This window comes from Geotrypetes seraphini, chromosome 10, assembly GCF_902459505.1.
Source record: "Geotrypetes seraphini chromosome 10, aGeoSer1.1, whole genome shotgun sequence".
NCBI classification, from domain to species: Eukaryota; Metazoa; Chordata; class Amphibia; order Gymnophiona; family Dermophiidae; genus Geotrypetes; species Geotrypetes seraphini.
Window position 1 is genome coordinate 50,209,678 of NC_047093.1, and position 15,628 is coordinate 50,225,305.

At 44.9% G+C, this 15,628-nt stretch overlaps 1 protein-coding gene across 2 annotated transcripts in view; it reads right to left on the reverse strand.

Annotated features, from left to right (window-relative positions):
* The window catches only part of WDR34 (WD repeat domain 34), a 98,538-nt gene that overhangs the window by 75,100 nt on the left and 7,810 nt on the right, over nucleotides 1-15,628 (reverse strand). For both annotated transcript variants that reach the window (XM_033960203.1, XM_033960202.1), the window contains exon 2: nucleotides 3,365-3,619. In XM_033960203.1, coding sequence (XP_033816094.1) covers nucleotides 3,365-3,619 — 255 coding nt within the window. The remainder of the gene's footprint in view (nucleotides 1-3,364; nucleotides 3,620-15,628) is intronic.

The following is a 15,628-nucleotide window of genomic DNA, read 5'->3' on the forward strand; positions in this document are numbered from 1 at the left end:
CAGGCAAAGATTCTTTCACAAAACCTTTTATACTGGCAAAATTTAACTGAGTGATAGGCGAACAGATGCAATCTTCAAGAACTCTTGTTTGTATAACTTAGATTGAAGTGAGAGTTTAGGTAACTTGGAAGCATACCGAATGTTATTTTGTAACAGAAACAGGAGAACTTAACTCTGGATTCAAATGGCAGCCAATGGGGTTTTTGATAGAAAGGGGTGATGTGTTCCCATTTCTTTAGGCCATAAATAAGACGGACAGCCATGTTCTGGACCACCCTTAATTTTCTAGTAATTTTCTTGGGAGCGCCTACATATATAATATTGCAGTAGTCGAGAATACTCAGGATAGAGGATTGGACTAGTAGGCGGAAGGAAACTTCGTCAAAATATTTTTTAATGATACGGAGTTTCCAGAGCACTGCAAAGCTTTTATTAAATACTAAATCAGAATGCTTTTCTAGTGTGAGATGTTTATCTAAAGTTTACGCTCCTCAGAATCACGTAAGGCAGAACCATCCTCTACGGGCACAGTATGTCGCTTTGAAATAGCTGAGACCACCGCATCTACCACTTGTAAGATTAACCCTATGCTGGTCTGGAGAGTTGCTAAAGAAGGGTAGCTTTTTAGCAAGAAAACTAAAGCTATGTTTTTCATGTGCTGTGCTTCAGTTAATGGATCTTTTCCTCTAATTAGCAAATAACATTGCTGTTTGTCCACAAAAATAGAAGGTTTTGCATGCAATATCTGTTTTGATGTGCCCCGTTTATGTGGTGCCTTATGAAATGTATTTTGAGCTTAATAAAGCAAAAATAAAAACTCAGAGAGCTATTTAGCATTAAAGACATCCAAACTGTGCCTAAGTTCTGGATGAACGTCCGAAAAATGCCCAAGTTCTGTCCATAGAACTCAGATCTATTTGAAGCCCAAACTAAGTTCAAAAGTAGACTTGGTTTTCATTCACCTATAATATAGGCATCATATGCCCTAGATTGCTCAGTGTTATGTACATGAATCAAAGGATGCCCAAATTGAGTCATTGCCCAAACCAAGCCTACGCCTACTGAGTCAGGCGCGAGTTTTAAACATGGGTGTCCATGAAATGTGGCTGCGTTTACAAAGTAGCGTCTATGTCCTTTGGACGCTAAGTACCAATAACCGCTTGTTAAGACCCTTAATTGGCTCATTAACTACTTAGATTGGACGCCTAAAGCACGCCTAACTTTAGACATGACTTAGGTGCCCTTTATGGAATCAGGGCCACAGTGTCTAAAGTGCCTGCCTATCAGCTCTTTTTACTGAAGTTGAATGGAAGAAAAGGATTTTCTGCCTCAGAATAGCTCCAAAATGACCAGAGTTGAAGATCTTTGGACTGCCAGTTGGAAGGACACCGACTATAACCTCTACCCCCAAAGATCCTCTCAATGCAACCGGAGGCAGGAAACAGCCTGTGCCCTGAAACCCGGAGAAAGAGTTTTACACAACATACAGGAAGCCAACAGGCTATACGCAGGAAACAAGGACAGGAAACTGACAGGATTGACGGTCAGCCTAGAAGAGGTATGCAGGCAGATAGGCTTAAAAACGATAAATCCACAGGACTGGATGGCATCCATCTGAGGGTAATTAAGGAACTGAAAGGGGCTATAGTTGAACTGCTTCAACTGATAGCCAATCTGTCGATCAAATCGAGAAGGATTCCGGAAGACTGGAAAGTGGCGAATGTCACGCCAATCTTCAAGAAAGGTTCGAGGGGAGATCCTGGAAACTATAGAACGGTGAGTCTGACCTCGGTACTGGGAAAGATGGTAGAGGCGCTGATAAAGGACCGCATCATTGATCACCTTGATGGACACAGCACGGCTTCAGCAAGGGAAGATCTTGCTTGACGAACTTGCTGCACTTCTTCGAGAGAATAAACAGGCAGATAGACAAGGGAAAGCCGGTAGACACTGTATATCTGGATTTTCAGAAGGCGTTCGACAAGGTCCCACATGAACGACTACTTTGAAAAATTGCGAGCCATGGAATCGAAGGTGAAATACTCATGTGGATTAAAAACTGGTTGGCGGATAGGAACAGAGAGTGGGGATAAATGGACAATAACCGGACTGGAAAAGCGTCACAAGTTGAGTGCTGCAGGGTTCGGTGCTTGGACCCGTGCTCTTCAACATATTTACAAACGACCTAGAAATTGGAACGACGAGCAAAGTGATTAAATTTGCGGACGATACGAAGATATTCAGAGTGGTGAAGACAGGACTGCGAAGACCTGCAAAGTGACATAAACACGCTTGAGAAATGGACCGTGACATGGCAAATGAGGTTTAACGTGGATAAGTGTAAAGTGATGCATGTCGATAACAAAAATCTTATACATGAAGTCTGGTGCGGTACTCGGAGAGACCCCCCCCCCCAGGAAAGAGACTTGGGAGTACTGGTAGACAAGTCGATGAAGCCATCCACGCAATGCGCGGCAGCTGCGAAAAGGGTGAACAGAATGTTAGGAATGATTAAGAAGGGGATCATGCCGCTGTACCGGGCCATGGTACGCCCCTACCTGGAATACTGAGTCCAGCACTGGTCGCCATACATGAAGAAGGACACGGTACTATTCGAAAGGGTCCAGTGAAGAGCGACTAAAATGGTTAAGGGGCTCAAGGAGTTGTCGTACAGTGAGAGATTAGAGAAACTGGGCCTCTTCTCCCTTGAATAGAGGAGACTGAGAGGGGACATGATTGAAACATTCAAGATAATGAAGGGAATAGACATTGTAGATAGAGACAGGTTGTTCACCCTCTCCAATGTAGAGAGAACGAGAGGGCACTCTCTAAAGTTAAAAGGGATATATTCCGTACAAATGTAAGGAAGTTCTTCTTCACCCAGAGAGTGTTGGAAAACTAGAACGCTCTTCTGGAGGTTGTTATAGGGGAAAACACCCTCCAGGGATTCAAGATAAAGTTAAGACAAGTTCCTGCTAAGCCAGAACGTATGCAGGTAAAGCTAGTCTCAGTTAGGGCACTGGTCTTTGACCTAATGGCCACCATGTGAGCGGACTGCTGGGCATGATGGACCACTGGTCTGACCTAGTAGCGGCAATCATCAGTGGTAAACATTAGAATTCAATATTTCTTATTAAATGATGCCAAAGCTGGACAGATAATTTCCAGATCTGGTACGGACCTAGGGCTGGTGGACCCTATTGATTTCATATGCATCAGGAAATGCTGAGCAAACAAAGCAGCACACCCTTGCTCACTGGATAATCTCTAAATTCCCATACAAATGTTCACAGGTACATTAATGCAAAAATCAGGATTTCTGGACATATACCACTCAATAAAACTAGTAATTCTAATGACTTACTGTACGATTCTGCTCTGACCAGTTGACTTCAAAGCCCTCAAAAGCATGACTCTTCCAGTTTTTATTTAACTCTCTAATAACAAGTCCTTCTACTCCATGCAGGAATTTCTCCAATCCTGGGCAATGAAGGGATGCTCCTAGTTGAAAATCCGGGGCTTCAAATTTGTTCTGGTCTGTCTGTGTGCCCGTGTCTGTGGTACAGCATACTTGGAGAGCAGCCTCTTCAACTGAAACTGCAGCAGTCTGACTACTTTTCTGTAAATTACAAGAGTATACCAATCTGCAATTAGAACCAACATCAAATACACTTTTGCCTGTTAAGTTATATACCGTTCAGCACAGTTACTTACTGTAACAGGTGTTATCCAGGGACAGCAGGCAGCTATTCTCACATATGGGTGACCTCCAAGCTAACCAGAATGGGATGGTGGGAGTGTTGGCAATTTAGGAGAATAAATTTTGTAATACTGTTTGGCCAAACCGTCCATCCCGTCTGGAGAAAGTATCCAGACAATAGTGAGACGTGAAAGTATGAACCGAGGAACAAGTAGCAGCCTTGCAAATCTCCTCAATAGGTGTAGATCTGAGGAAAGCTATGGAAGCTACCATTGCTCTGACTTTATGGGCTGTGACTCTACTGTGTAGGAGTAATCCAGCCTGGGCATAGCAAAATGAGATACAAGCAGCCATCCAGTTGGAGATGGTACGCTTAGAGATAGATGTCCCAACTTGTTTGGATCAAAGGAGACAAAAAGTTGAGGAGCAGTTCTGTGTGGTTTGGTGCGTTCCAAATAGAAGGCCAAAGCACGTTTACAGTCCAGAATATGAAGAGCTACTTCTCCAGGATGAGAATGAGGCTTCGGAAAGAACACTGGAAGAATAGATTGATTGAGATGAAATTCCGATACCACTTTAGGGAGGAATTTTGGATGAGTACGTCGGACCACCTTGTCATGATGAAACACCGTGAAAGGTGGATCAGCAACTAAAGCTTGCAGCTCACTGACTCATCGAGCAGAAGTGAGGGTGATGAGAAACACCACTTTCCAAGTGACATACTTCAGATGAGCCTTGTCAATTGGTTCAAATGGAGGCTTCATCAGTTGAGCAAGGACAACATTGAGGTCCCAAACCACAGGAGGCGGTTTGAGAGGAGGTTTGACATTGAAAAGTCCTTTCATGAATCTGGAAACCACCGGATGAGCAGAGAGGGGTTTCCCTTCAATAGGTTGATGGAAAGCCGCAATTACACCGAGATGGACTTGGATCGATGTAGACTTGAGGCCAGAAGTCGATAAGTGCAAAAGGTAATCCAAGACAGAAGATAAGGAGGAATGTTGAGGCTCCTTATCATGAGAAAAACACCATGTAGAAAATCTAGTCCATTTTTGGTGATAGCATTGTCTAGTGGTAGATTTCCTAGAAGCCTCTAAAACGTCTCTTACAGATTGAGAAAACTGAAGAGGAGTTATGTTGAGAGGTACCAAGCTGTCAGATGTAGAGACTGCAGGTTGGGATGAAGCAGAGACCCCTGACTCTGTGTAAGCAGAGAAGGAAAAACTGGGAGAAAGTATGGCTCCTTGCTGTTGAGTTGAAGTAGAAGGGAGTACCAAGGTTGTCTCGGCCACTGAGGAGCAATCAGAATCATGGTGGCATGATCGTTCTTCAACTTGACCAGAGTCTTAGAGGGAATGGAGGGAATGCATAGAGGAAGAGATTCTTCCATTCCAGAAGAAAAGCATCTGCCTCGAGGCAATGAGGAGAGTATATCCTGGAGTAGAACTGAGGCAGTTTGTAATTGTGGGGAGCTGCAAAGAGGTCTATCTGAGGTGTTCCCCAAGTGTTGTGAAAAAATGTGATGAAGAGGCGAGGAATGGAGTGTCCATTCGTGAGGTTGCAGAAGACAACTCAAGTTGTCCGCCTAGCAATTCTTCGCCCGTTGGATGTAGACAGCTTTGAGGAAGGTGTTGTGGTGGATTGCCTAGTCCCAAACCTTCAGAGCTTCTTGACAAAGGGAGGCAGATCCCGTTCCTCTCTGTTTGTTGACATAATACATGGCGACTTGGTTGTCTGTCCGAATGAGGACTACCTGGTCGTGAAGAAGATGTTGAAAAGCATTGAGAGCCTTGAGGATCGCTCTGAGTTCTAACAGATTGATATGACACTGACGATCCGTACTGGTCCAGTGGCCTTGTGTACGGAGACCATCGAGATGAGCGTCCCAAGCGTAGGTCAAAGAATCTGTCGTGAGGACCTACTGATGGGGGGGCGTTTGAAAAAGCAAGCCTCTGGAGAGATTGGAAGAGAGCATCCACCAACGGAGAGACTGCTTCAATGAAGGAGTGACTGTTATGTGTCGAGAAAGAGGGTCGCAAACCTGCGTCCATTGAGATGCCAGGGTCCACTGAGGAATTCTGAGGTGAAGTCTGGCAAAAGGAGTCACATGTACTGTGGGATGCCATGTGACCCAGAAGTACCATCATGTGTCTCGCTGAGATGGAAGAGCGGGAAGACACTGTATGACAGAGTTGAAGAAGAGCTTCTAGACGTTGTTGTGGAAGGAATGCTCTGAGTTGGATAGTATCCAGAACAGCTCCAAAGAATTGTAGATTCTGTGAGGGCTGAAGTTGGGATTTGGGAAAGTTGATTTGAATCCCAAACTTTGTAGGAACCACGTAGTCCGTTGGGTCGCTACAATAACCCCCTGAGATGTTGAATCTTTGATGAGCCAGTCGTCGAGGTAGGGAAATACCTGAAGACCATGGTTCCTGAGAGCTGCTGCTACCACTACCAGGCACTTGGTGAACACTCTGGGAGATGAAGCCAGGCCGAAGGGCAGCACTCTGTATTGATAATGAAGATTCCCCACCCGAAATCTGAGATATTGATGGGAGGCCGGATGAATGGGAATATGAGTGTAGGCCTCCTTGAGATCCAGAGAGCATAACCAGTCGCTCTGCTCAAGAAGGGGATAAAGGGATGCCAGGGACAACATTCAAAATTTTTCTTTGACCAAAAATTTGTTGAGAGCCTTGAGATCCAGAATGGGTCGCAGATCGCCCGTCTTCTTCGGAACAAGGAAGTAACGGGAGTAAAACCCCCTGTTCTGCTGTTCCAGAGGAACTGGTTCGATAGCATGGAGACGAAGCAGAGCTTGAGCTTCCTGAAGAAGAAGGGCGGTCTGGGAAGGAGTGGAAGGATACTCTCTTGGAGGAAGCTCTGGTGGAACCTGAGTGAAATGACGAGAGTATCCTTCTCTGATGATGGTCAATACCCAGAGATCGGATGTAATTGTCATCCATCGGTGGTAAAAATGATGGAGATGACCTTCTATAGGGGGAAAAGAAGTCAGAGACATTACGATGGAGATTATGCTCTGAGACAGTCAAAAAGGCTGTGAAGCCTTAGGTGCAGCAGAAGGTTGAGATTTTTGTTGCTTCTGAGGCTGCTGTTACTTAGGAGGAGGGCGAGTGTAAGGATCCGCTCTTGGAGCAAAACGCCTCTGGTAGATGAGAGGAGGGCGTGTAGGCTTGGTAGGAGTCATCTTTGGTTTTGGTCTGAAAATAGAAGCAAAATATTTTTCATGTTCAGACAACTTCTTGGTGGCAGCCTCAATCAATTCATCAAAGAGGTCATTGCCTGCACAAGGAATATTAGCCAAGCGGTCCTGAATATTAGGATCCATGTCAATGGTACGAAGCCAGGCAAGGCGACGCATGGCTACAGAGCAAGCAGCCGCCCGGGCAGACAACTCAAAGGCATCATAAGACGACTGAAGTAGATGTAATCTGAGTTGTGATAGAGAAGCAATGACTTCTTGAAATTCAAAGTGTTTCTGAGTATCCAAATAACTCAAAAATTTAGGTAAAAGAGTAATGAGGAATTCAAAATAAGTAATAAAATGAAAATTATAATTAAGGACTTTAGAGGACATCATAGAATTTTGATAGATGCGATGTCCAAATTTGTCCATAGTTTTCCCTTCCCTTCCAGAAGGAACAGTGGCATAAACCTTGGAAGGATGGGACCTTTTTAAGGAAGACTCCACAAGCAGGGATTGATGAGATAACTGTGAGTTGTCAAACCCTTTGCGATGGAGAGTTTTATACCTAGAGTCCAATTTGCCTGGAACAGCTGGAATGTTATAAGGGGTCTCCAGGCATCTGACAAAAGTCTGAGACAAAAGCTTGTGAAGAGGAAGCTTAAGTGACTCCATCGGAGGTTGAGGTAGATGCATGAGTTTGAGATACTCCTTAGAGTATTTGGAACCAGCATCTAATTGAAGATCCAAGTCAACAGCCATCTGACAAAGAAAAGATGAAAAAGATAGCTGATCCGCCAATGCTTTGCCTCGAGAGGGACTCGAGGTTGTTGAGGCAGCCTGGGTCAAAGATGAAGCTTCGGCAGGAAAAAAGGCATCAAAAGAATATGGAGACTTGGACGAAGTAATCGAAACCGCTGCATCCTCAAGGTGTGGAAGTGGAGACCTCAATCGGGGAGTCAGCAGTCTAGTCGAAGTAGGAGATCGAGGCTTAGTTAAAGAGGAACGTTTTTTAGAAGAAGAACTATGCCTGGAAGTATGCCTCGATGAAGGCCTCGATCATCGGTGAGAACAGTGCTTGGAAGCAGATCTCGAAGATCGAGGAGACTTCGCCTCGGAGACAGAAGCAGCCGATGCCACCAAAGAATGGATAGGACTGGAGGCTGTAGATCGAAGCTCCAGAGGCTTGATGGAGGAACCTCAATGCACTCCCAAAGACTCTGCTCCTTGTATAGAGGATTCCTTCCGAGGCACTTGCAAAGATTCTGCTCCTTTCTTTACATTCTTAGATGCCAGACCAGACACTCGCAGAGACTCTGCTCCCTGCAAAGAGTGTGCAATCTCAGACTGAGGTAAAGTAAGCGGCTCGACCTCGCGGGAGTCTGCAGAATGCCCAGGCTGGATGAGAGGAAGAAGCTTCGGTCCCATATTAGTAAGGAACTGAATGAATTGCTTCTCCAACATGGTCTGGAAAGAAGCCAGCAAGGATGGATCCGCGTCTGAAACCAGACCACCTGCTTTGGCTGGAAGTTCCACCAAGGCAGTGTAAATGTGCTTCGACTTGGAAGTCTTAGGCACCTTAAGCACCACCGCTGGAACTTTCTACTGAGCTATCTGACCTGAGGATACAGGGGAAGATACAGCAGACATCGTCGAGGAGAGAGCCACTGCAAACAATGAAGGACTGATGAGGCTCGAGGTGGAAGCAGTAGAAGCAGGAGAAGTCTCGGTCAAAGGTGAAGCCGAGGTAGCCTTCGAAGTCGAGGGATCGGAGGAAGAATCCATCCCAAAGAGCTTCTCCACCAAAAGACGACAACGTTTAAGGGCTCGAGGTTGAAGAGTAGCACAGCGCTCGTACGACTTCGATTGATGATCCAGTCCAAGGCACTTGAGGCACCAACGGTGTGGGTCTGTGAGGGAAATCACACACTGGTACTGGCTACACTTCTTGAAGCCCATTGCTGACCGGGACATAGGAGGAAAAACAGCCGCTGCAAAATCGAAGCCCCTGGGCTGCGGCCGAGCAGCCTGCCCCGGCAGCCGAACAGAACAAAATAAAAAAATTTTTTTAAAGAAAGAAAAGAAATAAAAAGAACAGACAGCGATTCGTGAAGAAAAAACACAAACCGCGGCGTAGAGAAGGCACGAAGTAACAAAGTTAAACGCAGAGTCAAAGACGGACTTCTCGGCTCCGTGGAAAACTGAGAACTGAGGAGACGCACTGGGCAGGAAGGCACTCGTGCATGCACGGTGTGGTAGACTCAAAACTTCTAGTTTCTTCAAGCAAGTCTGCTTGCAAGCTTCCACATTCAGGCTCCGCTGATGACATCACCCATATGTGAGAATAGGCTGCCTGCTTGTCCTGAGATAATTTTAGGACTGGAGATTCAAGTTTACAGACTTCTGGCTCAAGTACAGTTCTGAGAACTTGTGATATTAAAGAGTTTTACTTTAATTGTCCCAGTAAAATGACACCAATCCATTTCCCTTTCATCATCTTGTAACATCTTATACAGAGAATGCAATCTTCCACCCTAGAAGAATGGAGACAGTGGTGCAGGAAAGGAGGAGTTTCATCTGTTAGCAACTGGGCACAACCTATGCCAAAAGGATGTGCTTCATCTTAACCAATGTAGAACAAGGCTGTTATAAAAAAAAGAAGCAGTTTTACTATTCTTTTTATTTTTAACTTGACAGAGCAGCTTACAGTCACTTAGGAGCATGTAAGGTATATTCAAAAGATACCAGCCAAATGCAGCAGTTAGACTATCCTAGTGTAGAGGTAATGATAAAAGCCAATATGGCCCAGGGGTACTTAAGAATAGGCAGAAATACATGATTCTAAATTACCCCTATTAACTGCCATGTAAGGTAAATACAAAGGAAAAATTATGTTCTTTCCTGTTAATTTTCTTTCCTTTAGACGCAGCAGATGAATCCAGAGACTAGTGGGATAGCACACATAAACCAGCAGGTGGAGATAGAGAACTGATTAACAGGTGATCGTCTTAAATGGAACGTCTCCTGCAGCTTCAGTATCGCCCTTTGCCCAAGCATTCGGAACCAGCAAATTTTCAGAATGCAAAAAACTTCTTTCCCATAACAAATGGCAAAGATATGAATGCAAAACACAACTACTAACCATAACAAAATGTCCGAAATCATGCTAAAGGTAAACCAACAGACAATTTGCAGAACGGGTGGGGCTCTGGATTCATCTGCTGCGTCTAAAGATAAGAAAATTAACAGGTAAGAACATAATTTTTCCTTCCTTAGCAACAGCAGCAGATGAATCCAGAGACTAGTGGGATGTAGCAAAGCAATCTGTTTCCATGCGGAAATGTCTGACATTGAAAAACTGATTGACCCGCTTGAGATCGAGCACCGGTCTGACCGATCCTCCCTTTTTGGGCACTACAAAGTAAATGGAATATTTTCCCTGGCCTCTTTGCTCCGCAGGAACTGGAATAACCACCCCTAGATCCAGAAGAAGCTGAAGAGTGGCTCGAACCAATTCTCTCTTGGCTGCCCCTGAACACGGGGACACCAAGAAAGAATCTGCAACGGGAAAAGAAAATTCTAATTTGTAACCTTCTCGAATAATGTCCAATACCCACTGATTGGACATTATCTTTGCCCACTCCACCAAAAAGGAAGACAGCCGACCCCCGAAGGGAATGGCGGAGAGAGCCAAAACCCCGTCATTGAGCATTTCGTAAGGCTGGGGTATGGGCTGATTGAGCGGCTGGGGGTTTTGCAGGACAAAAGGAAGTCTTTTGTTGAAACCTCGGTTAAGGAGTATCCATAAGATGGCGGAAAGTAAGGTTTCCCAGGTCTACATCTTCTAATATCCCGGAAGCGGTGCTTGTGAGTTAAAGGCTTCAAAGGTCCCTTAGTTTTATCTTCCGGCAATCTCTGCATTTTGGAGTCACCGAAATCTTTGACCAACTTATCTAAATCCTCACCAAACAAAAGACGACCCTTAAAGGGAAGCCTCACGAGCCTCAGTTTATAGGCCGCATCCGCAGTACAATGACGGAGCCATAAAGATCTGCGAGAAACTACAGAAAGAGACATTTGTTTAGCAGAAGCATGAATAATATCATATAAGGCATCTGCCAAATAAGCCAAACCTGTTTCCATATCCGGAAAGTCAGAGGGAACAGTCAGCCCTGACTCCAACATGGAATCTGCCATTCGCTGCACCCACTGCAAACAAGCTCTAACCGCATAGAACTACATACAGCTGCCTGCAAGGTTAAGTGCCGCAATATCAAAGGAAAGTTTCAGCGTAGATTCAAGTTTCCTATCCTGGGAGTCCTTGAGCACTACACCTCCCTCAACCGGCAAAGTAGTCTTTTTGGTAACCACAGCCATCAAAGTGTCCACCCTTGGGAGCTTAAATTTCTCCAGCTCCTCCTGTGCAACAGGATACAACTGCCGCATAGCCTTTGCCACACGGAGACCTGCCTCAGGCGTGTCCCATTGGGCGGAAATAAGTTCCATCATAGCTTCGTGGACCGGAAATGTCTTAGGCGGTTTCCTCATGCCCACCATAAGAGGATTAGCCGAATATATCTCAAGCGGATCTGCTTGAGATATATTCAAACCCTGCAATGCTTTAGAAATAAAGTGGGATAATTCCTCCTTATGGAAAAGACGGAGCACTATAGGATCATCCACCTCCCTGCCTAGAGCCTCTTCTAACTCCAAATCTGCAATATCTCCTATCTGCTAGAGATTCAGGAGGAGGCAGGGATAAAGCGGATCCCAAAGGAATGTCCCCACCCTCCATAGGGGCCACTCTGCGACGTTTTGCGGCAAGCAAACCCTGCCGAGATTGGGTAACTGGAAGCTGAGGAAAAGCAGCTAAATCACCTTCCCCCTGAAGTGCAGGCTGAGCGCTCTGCAAAAGAAATGCTTTATGCAACAGCATCACAAATTCTGGGAAAAACGGTAAATGCTGCGTCAGAGAAATCACATCTGCTGCTAGAGCCCTATTCTGCCCTGCAGTCATGTCTGGCCTCAGCTCTGCCGTTACCGCAGACTCCTGCTCTGCCGCTAAATCCGACACCTCACTGAGCAGAGAAATTGCTGTCAGCAGTGAAGACTCACTAATCTGTAGCGGACTGCTATGAACCGTTGAAGAGGCCATAGCCGCCGACAGCGCCGGGGAAAATAAACTCGCATCTTTCGGGCGGGAAAGCGCTAACTGAACCGGCACCATATTTGCATCCTCCCCCGACGCGTTTGCACACCTGTAGAGCACAACCACGACAGTGTTCGCCGCTTCCCATAGCGGTATCACCGTTTATCAGCCTCTGTTGCCATGCTCCTCCACCAAATTAAAAATAAAACTGCTTACCCGCAGCACACAAGAACAGCCAGCCAACTAGCAAAAACCGAAGTAACAGAACAAAAATAACAAGTCTTACCCTCACAAAACCGCTGCACACGGGAAATTTGAAGAGAGTAGTAGTTAGTAGACTGCTTACAAAGTAAAAGACAGCTACTCAAATTAGAAAGCTCCCTGTTTTTGTTTTTTTAAGGGAAAGAAGAAATACAGGGAGCGAACACCCCTCGCTGGCTCTGAGGGGAGGGTGAGGCAGTGGCCTAGGGGGCCAGGTGTAACCTCCAAAGTCGGCACCGTTCAGCCGAACACCCCTTTCTCACTGAAGAGAATTCTCAACAGGAGATCAGACAACCATAGACAACCAAAATTTAGGAGCTATTAGGATAGCGACCATGACCTGCTGGGAGATAGAGCATACTGAAGTTGCAGGAGATGTTCCATCCAAGACGACCACCTGTTAATCAGTTCTCTATCTCCACCTGCTGGTCGATGTGTGCTATCCCACTAGTCTCTAGATTCATCTGCTGCCATTGCTAAGAAATGAAAGATATTCTTCTTCTACAGAAGTAACCGGAGGAAATACATTTCACCAAAATGGTGGTAAATTCATAGAATTGACTCCTAATGGATGTGGTGGAGACAAAAACCATATCTGAATTTAACAGAGCTTGGGAGGAGTACATAGGACGTCCAACAGAAAGGTCATTATCTGCCTTCATTTTTCTCTGTATGTAAATTATCTCTATGCAAATGTCAGAAATTCAAACAATAAGCTGGAAGAGTTAGAATGTATGGGCAGTAAATGAATTGTCAAACATAAAAGACAATTTCTGAGACAATGGGGTACAAGTTATACCAAAATGGAAGAAAGGGGAGTACTATATTATGTTTAAGTTTATTGAGTATTTGATAAAAGAAAAATCAATTTAAAAAAGAAGGCATGTTACTACGGTTACCTCACATTATCACAGGATCTGTTTGGAGAGAGTGCACCTAAAGAATTCTACACAGGGCATATTTTACTCAAATGCAGGCCTTTCATGCTGGCTTGATTGCCTCTTTCTCATTTACCAAATGTGCTCAGGGATCTTAATACATTTTCTCATGCCCTTTGGCATTGTCCAAAAATACAATCTTTTGGAGCCTTATTTTTCACTATTTGAGCATCTATGGGTGCTCTGTTTGGTAAGGCAGCTTCCTGTGGGTCTTTGGAATGGGGAAGTGCTTGCTGTTTCAAAAGGCCACAAGTGCATAATGCAGTGTTGGGTGCAGGATACTCCTCTAAGTTTTTGGCATTGGAGGAATCAACTACACCGCTTACTACTTACTACTTTTTGAGGTTTGGGAAGCCCGCAAGACTCCTAAATGCCTACAAATCTTTCTACAGATTTGGGAACCTTACCTTAAATCTGTACCACATACGGCTGTGAGTCTGATTCTGAATGATTTACATTAATATACTGATCTCTTCTTTTCATTTTTTTTCTCAGTATATAGGTTGCCTTCCATCATTGGGGTTTTCAGGGTGTGAAGGGGGGAGCGAGTTGGGTTGTTCTATCATTTTATATAAAGTTTGATGGAACTGTTTTCATATTTGATAGCTTACACGATGAAATGGAGCCACAAGAACTAAGGCTCTGCTTGTTGTACTTGGATCTTATATGTTATATGGCTGTGTATTTTTATTGTATTTTGTTTCTGTTCCTTCAATAAAAATAGATTAAACATAAAAAAGAAGGCATGCCATTAATCAATAGGAAAGTCAAAACAATAACTCAGTAAGAGATACATCCATTCAATAAAGAATCCAAATATTTATACTAGCTTGTGCCTGATGGTGCCACCCCTGTCTAGGGCAGTTAAAGATTCCAAGTATCAAAGCTTGCTGAAACAAAGAGTATTCAAGGAGATTTAAGTCTCAAAAGTGACATTGAAAGCCTGCTGAAAACAGTAAGCTTTCAGAAAAGATTTAAATTTTGGAAAAGACAATTTGGAGTGTAGATATGGGGGAACACCATTCCAAAGTGAAGATTATAGGGGAAAAAATACGCTATGGAATGGGTAGATTCGTAGAGTGCAAATCTTAGGGAGGAAAGGACTAGTCTGTGGGAATCCAAGGAATGTAGGGAACGTGAGGGTGTGTAAGAGATAGTAACTAAGGCTAAGTAAGATGTACACCAGTATGTAAAGCCTTGAATGCCAGGCATAAAATTTTAACTCGGCATTTATATTGAAGAGGCAACCAGTGTAGATGAATAAGTAAAGGTATAACATGGATCATGAGGAGAGGAGAGACAGGGGAGATATGATACAAACATTTAAATATTTGAAAGGTATTAATACAGAACCAAATCTTTTCTAGAGAAGGGAAAATGGTAAAACTAGAGGGCATAACTTGAGGTTGCGGGGAAGAAGACTTAGGAGTAATGTTAGAAATTATTTTCCACAGAGAGGGTGGCAGATTCCTGGAATGCCCTCCCAAGGGAGGTGGTGGAGAGGAAAATAGTGATGGAATTCAAAAAAGTGTGGGATAAACGCAGATGATCTCTAATTAAAAAACAAATAGTACAAATTAAAAAACTAAGGCCGGCATTGGACAGACTTATGTGGTATGTGTCTCATATATGGTGATTTGGTATAGGATGGGCTGGGGAGGGCATCAATGGGAAGAGAGAGGTCACCAGCAGCAGCAGAGGACACCAGCAGCAGGCAGAGAGAGAGAGAGAGAGGACACCAACAGGTAGGCAGAGTGAGAGAGAGAGAGAGGTCACCAGCAGCAGGCAGAAAGAGAGAGAGAGGACACCAGAAGCAGGCAGAGAGAGAGAGGACACCAGCAGCAGGCAGAGAGAGAGATGACACCAACAGGCAGAGAGAGAGATGACACCAACAGGCAGAGAGAGAGATGACACCAACAGGCAGAGAGAGAGATGACACCAGCAGCAGGCAGAAAGAGAGAGAGAGGACACCAGCAGCAGGCAGAGAGAGAGAGAGAAGACACCAGCAGCAGGCAGAGAGAGAGAGAGAAGACACCAGCAGCAGGCAGAGAGAGAGAGAGAAGACACCAGCAGCAGGCAGAGAGAGAGAGAGAAGACACCAGCAGCAGGCAGAGAGAGAGAGAGAAGACACCAGCAGCAGGCAGAGAGAGAGAGAGAGAGAGGTCACCAGCAGCAGGCAGAAAGAGAGAGAGAGAGAGGTCACCAGCAGCAGGCAGAAAGAGAGAGAGAGAGAGGTCACCAGCAGCAGGCAGAAAGAGAGAGAGAGAGAGGTCACCAGCAGCAGGCAGAAAGAGAGAGAGAGAGAGGTCACCAGCAGCAGGCAGAAAGAGAGAGAGAGAGAGGTCACCAGCAGCAGGCAGAAAGAGAGAGAGAGG